Below are 8,798 nucleotides of genomic sequence, written 5' to 3' on the forward strand. Positions count from 1 at the left end.
ATGTAAAAGTCTCTGATGGAGGTCAGACACTCAGTTGAAACGCCATCATTGTGATCTCATCTGTGAACTCAACTGTGATTTCTTGTAGCTGAAGCAAAGCTTTTGATGTGAAGCGAGTGTTGGGCTTTTTTGTGTTGCTTGACTACTTTCATTTTTGGCTGTACCTCAGCTTCTTTATTGTTGGTTGAGCACAGCACCGTTTTGTGAGTCAGCCTGAATAAAAGAAAAAAGATCCAAGTTATTTGTTATAAACAAAACCATCAAAAGCAAACGAAGCACTTCATTGTGCTTCATTAGTGCACAAAAAAACATTAAACACCAATCAGTGGAAGATCAAGCACCTGATAAAATCATCTGCTATTTTAGAACCATCAGTTTTATTGTAATCTTTTAAGGGAATTTATCGGGAACTGTATTCTAAATAACGCCAGGAAAATAAAAATATTTCAATATTAATAAAACATTTTTAAAATACTGCTTTGGGGGATAATAATTGAATTGTCAGACAGAATCATTTACTAGATCCTTGGACTATGATAATAGAAACGAAGGGGTGAGGTGTCAGCATTTTCAGAGAACCCAGTTGCAAAAGTGAGTTCGGGAAATGCTGTATACTGATCACCACATGCCACGCATGCTGACTGATACCACACAGACTTTGGATTCAGCTCGGAAATCTATTCCATTGCATAACTAACATAGCAGGTGTGAGCCTAGCAGAATAATCTGGGGTCCAGTGGGTTTCTTTTGCTTGTATCATCATTCGTCACCACTGTTTTGGCAACGCTTATAAGCAAGCCCATCTTCATGAATCATCTTGCTTTGGTAACCATATTACTTTATACAACACCTGCACACAGTCCAACAGCTCCACTAATGCAAGCTAATGTAATCCCACACCGTCAGAGTGTCACATGACTGAGTGAGTGTTCAACTATAGGGGAGTAGGGCTGGTGGCAGGTGGGGGGTGGGGGGGTTCCAGTGAGCAAGCATTACTAAACAACTCCACTGGGCTAATGGGAAATCTATTTAAAGAAACAGTGGCTACCGTTACTTGCAATCAATGCCTAACCCCATCATTCCAGTACTCTACCCAAGTGTTCCATAATTATACACAACAGACTAGCAGGAAGAAGAAGAGTCCATAAAACTGTAATCATTAATTGTATTTCTTTAGTGATATCTTTGATAAAGATATCTACCTTGTAGGGGTTTTTCAAAGGAAATACTGCATACCCTCATCACACAGTATGTTAAATTAAAAAGGATACATAGATCCCTCAACCTCAGTGACTGTTTTCCTTCACTTCCCATTCCCCACTCAAAATGATTCTGTCTTGTAATAATTTCTCTTTTATTGAGAGGAAAGTAATATCCATCCCTTTCCTAACTGCTTCTTCCAGTTCAGGGTCACGAGGAAGCCAGGGTCTATCCCAGCAAGCAGTGGTCAAGAGGCAGGGTAGACTCTGGACAGCACACCAATCCGTTGCAGGGCAAACACAAACATACACCCACACCTGGCCTGTGGGGGGAAACAGGGGCACCCAAAGGAAACCCACACGAACATGGGGAGAACATACTGTATAAAGTCCACGCAGACAACACGCCAGGGTCAGAACTGAACCCAGGGCTCCAGGGCTCCAGGGCTAGGAGGCAGTGAAGCTCAACACTACCGAACTGTCCAACGTGTGATATAACAGCAGAAACCCAATAGGAATTTGAAGTTCAGACACGGGAAGTCAAACTTTCTTTGCCGGACAGATCAGTATCAAATCTCGCTTACATACATTTTACAGAGAATGGAAATTCAGCAACATGACTGTCAACAGTTAAACATGAAAGACATTAAAGTGCATCTGCATGAGGTATTTTTAAAAGACAGGTGGCAGATATTTTAGGAATGCTCCCGATTTTTGTCAAGATCCCCCATTCAAGAGCATGTGTGGGGCTGTTGTTTTGTGTTTGTAGCCATAGTAACAGGCCACCATGCCCACTGACACCGCATACTGTAGATAGACTCAGCTGTAGCTCATGCATCCAAATGTCTGATACCAAAGCCATCCAGGTCAATACATTTACTTAAACAAGCAAGTGACTATTTATAAGACTGCGTGAACCTGAAAGTGATCATGTTCTAATTACAGTTTAACTGTCACTTTAAAGTGCAATCCACAAACTAAATGTTAATTTTATATGTTATTTTTACACCAATAAGTATGATTAAAGCAGATTCCTACAAACACAGAGCTTGGTTTAACTAGGCCAAAAAGCATTTTTTTCTCATCTGTCAAAATCCTGGATTACAGGTTAAACTCTCCATGCGAAGTCAAAATAAAGTAAATCTATACTATATATATATAGCAGTTTCTATTATAGGCTATATAATATTGATCAAATTTATGAATTATATGCCGACTGTAATGTCTTAGCTCAATTCTGAGGAAGTACCCGTGCTATTTTGAGAAGCCCATTTCACAGATAATGAAACCGAAAAAAAAAAATAGCAGTTGAAAGTGATCACATCAGCATATTTATCGTTTGAGGCTGGCATGGAAAATCTGCTAAACGTGGCATGGGCCAAGCTCTAATTTATTTTTCATGAAGTACAAAAAGAAACTCTGGAAGTATCATGTAGCATGAGCGAGTCAGCTTGCTGGAGAAGCTCCGTTAAAAGTTCTGTTGACCAAAGAAAAGCGCGTAGGAAAATCGATACAATATACTTTACAGCGATCAGCACAAACGAAGATAAAAATAGCTTGCAGTCCCCGATTAATGGGGCGAAGACGTGTGACTACGACTAACCACATTTACTAACTTCCTTCAGTATCTTATCGTGAAAATGGACAGATTCAGATTTGAGCTTTTCATTGTTGGGAATTTGTAGAGTTACTGAACGGATTAGTGATTGTAAGACAAAAGAAAATACAAATCCAGAAGTGATAAATGATGAGTGATTTTGTGCAGGTGTCACTTCAATAGGTACTTGACTGAACTCTTGTGTGCAATTTTACAATGAACCTCCACCCCCAATTACGTTTTCAGTTAACAATTAACAGACAGCAGATCTTGAAGGCTTCTGGTTGTCTTTCTCTATTATTGTATAATCTGCATAGATACTAATGCTATAGTAAATGCAATCACGTATGAATAAACTCCGGGAATAATTAAATGGTCTTTCAGTTAGAAGTCTAACATTACGTAAAACACATTATCCTAGTAAAATGGTCATCTCGAGATCTATAGAGCTGTACCAGTTCCCCCCAGCTGCTGAATGCATTGTAATATCTCACCTTCCTTCTATCAGTTAAGTTTTATGTTTTTAACCTACTGTATACCTTAATTTATCAGCGGTTATCATTACTGGCCCTGGGGTCATGGGGGACAAAATCTTAATTGGTGTCATTTTTGGACATTCTTATAAGGCACTTATAATACTGTATGCGTCTATTTCCGAGTTTTAACACTCTTCCCAAACTTTCCTATCTGGAATGTAAGTATCTGGATATATGGACGTTGCTCACAGTGCAATACATGGTCTTTTTCGCCGATGTCTATTCATCGTAAAATGATCACCTATGAAGAGAAGTTTAAACAGAAAGCAATCGAAGGCTGCAGACGTTGCTTTGATGCTTTAAGCAGGATATTTTTGCAACTGGTAACTGAGCTCAGAAGCCAGTAAAGCAAAAGTCTAAGCAAGATCAATTAAGACATCAAAAAACAGCCGACAAAGTAGTTCTCTGGGTTAGGACAAGGACTGGGGTAGAATAGTTTTAATCTCCAGTTAAACTCCAGTTAAAGTGATTTGAAATCATTAACAGAAACAAGATTACATGTCTTTGTCCGTTTATTTTGGGAGGTTTTAAGTGTTTTGGTTTAACAAACATTAGATCTTACAAAAATTGGTCATTGAAGACGGTAAATTATAAAGTCTTGTAACATGCTATTTCGTATTCCTGTTGCATAAATATCTTGAAATAAGCTTCTTTTCAAAATAGATATTAATGAATGTGATTGCGACACTTTCCCATATGTATTGGAAAAGGCTGCCCTCTTGTGGGTAATATTTTAACTAAATGTGCTTCACAATTGTTTAGTCCAGAAATTCTTGAACGACCGCCTCAATTAATGATCATTTACAATACAGTACTCACATTTTCACTAAGCTTTTTTGCTACTGTGAAGGAAGGTTGTTAGATTGGCAGCTTTGCCCTAGGCTTGTACCCTATTATCCCCGAACTGAGAATAATTTGAAACATAATACCTGCATTTATTAGGTCAGAAGACAAATGTTAAGCTTAATATTTAAGCTCAAGATTTAATTTAACACATACATTGCAATGCACTTTGAACAAATAAGATAGGAATGTCTATTTTATTCTAGTAAAGCATTAAGAATGTGTTAAAAATGATAACTATTGGATTTAAGGTTCACTATCACATTTAACATTCTTAAAATTCATTATGAGTTTGGTGTAAGAGTTTGGCAACTAAACTGCCCAATACAAATATTCTAATTGCATCTCATGCATGTTAACCTTTGTTTCTATAATACAAAGTCTAATCAAATATGGAAATTAATTAAAAATGTGCAATATCTATTTTCAAAGCAATGTGCATTGTTTCAAAACAATGAGAAAGACAGCATCGTTTGAAAAATATCTTTACTTAGTTACACAGAAGTAAAACAGTTACAATTCACAGAGATGTACAAGACATCTGAAAAGGCTAAGGAATAGTAAAACATTTGATAAAAAAAAACATTTTAAAAGGGCAAAACCTAAAGTTAGCACACCAAATGAAACTTTTAATCTTATATCCAACACAACATCTCATGTTTTAATTATCTTTTAAATTATGCCAATGAGTTTAATACAGTGCAAAAGAATAGTAATAGATAAGAAAGAAAGAAAGAAAGAAAGAAAGAAAGAAAGAAAGAAAGAAAGAAAGAAAGAAAGAAAGAAAGAAAGAAAGAAAGAAAGAAAGAAAGAAAGAAAGAAAGAAAGAAACATGTTTATGCAGAAATATCTGAATAACACACAAGTACCAGATATTTTAGATTTCTGAATGAAGTATTGCCCATTTAGGTAAGTTCTAACAAATTTAAAATTATTCATAAAAAATACTTAAAATCTTGACACAACACAAATGAAAGCTATACAAACACTTCATCTTTGTATTTCCCCCCTGATGCTTTGAAACCTGTGGGGGCACACACTTCTGATGGTGGTAAAACCAGTTGACATGAAGAGCAACTGGTATAGGTGCAAAACTGTCCAAGAGACACCCACTCCTCTTCTACAGTAGGGTACACATTATATGGAATTTGGCATGCAATGTAGCATGTCAGAAAGCTAAAAACATTCAAGAGGTAAAAACTGGCAATGTGCAAGTTTGGCATTATATATAGTGACAAAGTAGCATAGCTATACAATACATAATCAGGGCACTGCTCTGTAAGGGCAAATATTATATAACCCATAACTGCAGATTTTTTATCGCTCGGGTTAATATTAAATATTATTTGCAGCAGTTTAAATCTCTTCACAGTTAAATTTTAATGGGGTGCACTGTGTAGCATACAGCTGGCGTTTGGGTTTTATTTGGTTCAGACACACTTTCGGGAGAAAGGCTCTTTTTCAGCAGATGTCTTTGCCAGCTGCCAATAGCCCTGTTTAAGGAGGCTTTATAAGTCACCTGGTCCTTCTTTAAGACAGAGACTATATTACATTAAAAACATGGGGATACAGGTGGTGTGCCACAATTTGTTCTGAAATATTCCTCCACCTATACTGCAATGTAATAAAAATCTAAAAAGGAAAACCATCAGGACAGAGAATTATCAAACTGACCTTAACACCAGGCACTGGAAGGGATGTCTAGTGTCCTTCTTACATTTCCAATTCTTTGAATGCTGGTCAAGGTACAGTCTACCTTCTGGAAATGAGGCCTGAAGACCGTTAATAGAAAACTGCACGGGTAACACTGCAGGAGTAAAAAAAAATAATAATAACTGTAAAATTATGACAGGCAAGAATCTCAGGACCACCTATGACAAACACCCAATCTCCCAAAACCAAGTAAAAACAAAGACATCTTGTTACTACAGGCCCCATTAAATCTTGGGAGTTCCCATCTATCGTACAGCCAGCAAAAATGACCCAGGAGAAGCTCAGCTGCCGTGACCCTCGTGCCGCTTGAAGAGGTCGGAGTTGAAGTAAACGACTGTAACGGTGATGTCGTCCCTGTACATTCTGGCCAGGTCTTCGGGCAGGCTCAGAATGGTTGCTAGCCGCTCCTGGTCCATTTCCCCGTACTCATTGGTGCCGATGGCATGGCGGATGAGGCGTGTGGCACCGTTGAGATCGAGCGAGGGGACGGCCTTGGCCCTACGTTTCAGCAGCAGGCTCTGCATCTGCCCCAGGTTTATCTGCCGGTCACCGACTGCCACCCGCTCCTGGAACTGGACCCCCGTTAAGTGCTCAGCCACCAGCTTCACCGCTTCATCGCTACTCATCATGTCCCACAGGCCGTCGGAGGCCAAGATGAGAAATTTGTCTTTGGGCCTCAATCGGTGGTACAGGACCTCTGGTGTCACTTCTAAGTACGGAGGTGTGAGATAATTAGGCGGTGTGTAATGGTAGATATTGAGGGATTCCAGATCATAGCCATTTTCCAAGATGCTCTCCTGAAGATCTTTACTCCATTTGAAGCGGACGTCCCCAAAAGCCCTAAAAGGCATCAGGAGACCTAGTAGCCTGTCATCCATCACCACAGAGTTCTCTTCTGACTTGGGGTGCTGCGATCTCACCCGTGCTAGCTCAGCTTCGTTGAGGGCGTTGTGATCGTAGGAAAGCGGGAGGGAAGACCAGCTTCCATCTTCCTCTTGGACCCCCAGGACGGCCCGACTGTCCCCTGCATTGGCCACATGTATGCCTTCAGTGTCCACGTGAGCCACACAGGCGGTGGAGCCAGCAAACGCCACCTGGATGGCGGTGTTCTTCATCAGGTCATTGTCCAGTGGCACCTGCGCTTCCAGGGAAATATCCGAGTCCAGCCTCTTGAAGGCATACTCCAAGGCATCTTTTGTGCCAAGGCCCTCACCATGATCATTACTTAGAAGCTCCTGCCAGAAGACCCTGAGGTGGTCTACGTAGAGAGAAGCAGAATCCCTGTAATTATGATCATTGGGGTGCTTGTACCACTGTAGAATGGGCAGTACTGGCTTCAGGTTCTCCATAGCGCTCTCAATCTCCTGGAGGTCCTTCTCCGACATGAGAGCCACAGCAATGTAGTACAGGAGCCGCTCGCTTACTGCTTGCGCGCAGGAGTAACCGCCGTGGCCGTCAAAGACCCCAAACATCATTCCCTTGGTCTGCAGGCAGGTGGCGGCACTACGGCGGTCTTCAATGGGAGAGTTGGCAGGAAGCTGGTTACTTTCAAATCTGAGCACTGAGCTGACACCCTTCCCATCAAATTCGGGGATTCGGGCAGACTGTTCGTTGGCTCGGAGGACATTGTTAATCTGCACTGGAGAGAGCTGGAACTGAAGCACCTCCTGGGTGGACGAGTTCCGGACAGCATGGCGCGAGTTGAAGATGCCATGTTTGGCGTCTTTCTGCGAGAAGCAGTTCAGCAGGCTTCTTCTTCTCCATCTGCCTGCAGTGTGGTCTGGGCAGCAACATGTGGAACACAGTCTGCGCTGACCACGGAGGTAGACGGCACGACTCTTCACACACTGCAGGATCCAGCAGGACACACTATTTGACATCTCTGTCCCTGTGACGGGGTGCAGCAGGCCAAGAATTTTTCTTAATGTATCCTTTCTCACAGCTACGTTTATACCTATACCCCAACCAACCTAAGAAGAAGAAGAAAAAAAATCTCTAAAATAATTTACACAAATCTCTTTGTCACAAATGTCTAACCCAGACACATTAACAGATGTATACAAGATTTCTGTTTCGTTTGCATGCAGTATTTGAGCCATGTCTATCAGATTAAAAGGACAGCAGCTGGATACTCTCTAGGTTGTCTGGTATTAAAGCTTCTGTTTGCTACCAAGGGCTCTAATGCTTTTGCTTGACCCTGGATTGTGTACCCGTAATACTTTCTGATGTATGATTTTTCCTCCACATATTAACAACTTGATTTAAAATGTGTTTGTTGGAAATGCCACCTATAGTCAATGTTTTAAATTGCACTTTCAAGTAATTCATTTGGATGTAGTACTTTAACGCAGCCAGACAGTTTTAAAAACTAGAATCCCTACACAAAAAAAGAAAAACAATACTGTGATAGCATGCAGGCCTTTCAACAGAGATCTCAAAACACATTCAAGAACATTGGAGTCCTACATAACAAGCAAAACAGTGCAAAACAGCAGTAGCAATGGTTAAATGTACAAACAAGATTATATAATTAATCGTAACCTTTATGTAACGATTACAGTTGTTGGGTTGCTTAGTTTACGGAAGCAATTTATTTCGACTAAGCGCGGTTCTTTCATTTACTAACGGCAAAGTAGAAAAAGAAAACATTATTCAGCTGTTGCACTGAAGGCTTCTTATAATAACGAAAAAAAATGGTTGCATCTAAACACACGAAAAAAAACAAACATAAGAAACAACTTGGCACACTGCGCTCCAAATACCAAACTACAATTTAATATTGCTGTCTTAAATAAGATGCATTTTGCAAATGTAATATTTGTATGAAAAGCCAGCGAAACACAGCGTATTTAATTACCCTTACCTGTCACAGACCGCCGAAAAGCAACTCCATCCCCAGCCTATTCTCCC

General features: G+C 40.2%; 1 protein-coding gene across 2 annotated transcripts; it reads right to left on the reverse strand.

Annotated features, from left to right (window-relative positions):
- Positions 1–4,755: 4,755 nt before the first annotated feature.
- Positions 4,756–8,798, reverse strand: pdp2 (putative pyruvate dehydrogenase phosphatase isoenzyme 2). Of its 2 annotated transcripts, XR_016094615.1 has the most exons (3): positions 8,752–8,798; positions 5,850–7,858; positions 4,756–4,844 (listed from the first exon to the last, which is right to left on the reverse strand). XR_016094615.1 is itself a non-coding variant. In XM_088938882.1 (2 exons), exon 2 carries the CDS (start codon positions 7,766–7,768, stop codon positions 6,170–6,172), a length of 1,599 nt encoding a protein of 532 aa, XP_088795008.1. In that variant the 5' UTR covers positions 7,769–7,858; positions 8,752–8,798; the 3' UTR covers positions 5,003–6,169. The 2 variants fall into 2 exon arrangements, 1 of the variants encoding a protein (XP_088795008.1); XM_088938882.1 differs by lacking the exon at positions 4,756–4,844 and having other exon boundaries at positions 5,003–7,858.

Source organism: Atractosteus spatula, chromosome 21, assembly GCF_055471065.1.
Source record: "Atractosteus spatula isolate fAtrSpa1 chromosome 21, fAtrSpa1.hap1, whole genome shotgun sequence".
In the NCBI taxonomy this organism is placed as follows: domain Eukaryota; kingdom Metazoa; phylum Chordata; class Actinopteri; order Semionotiformes; family Lepisosteidae; genus Atractosteus; species Atractosteus spatula.

What these genes read in the sequence shown, in the direction of transcription:
- pdp2 (XM_088938882.1), bottom strand. Translation starts at nt 7,768, where the DNA reads ATGTCAAATAGTGTGTCCTGCTGGATCCTGCAGTGTGTGAAGAGTCGT.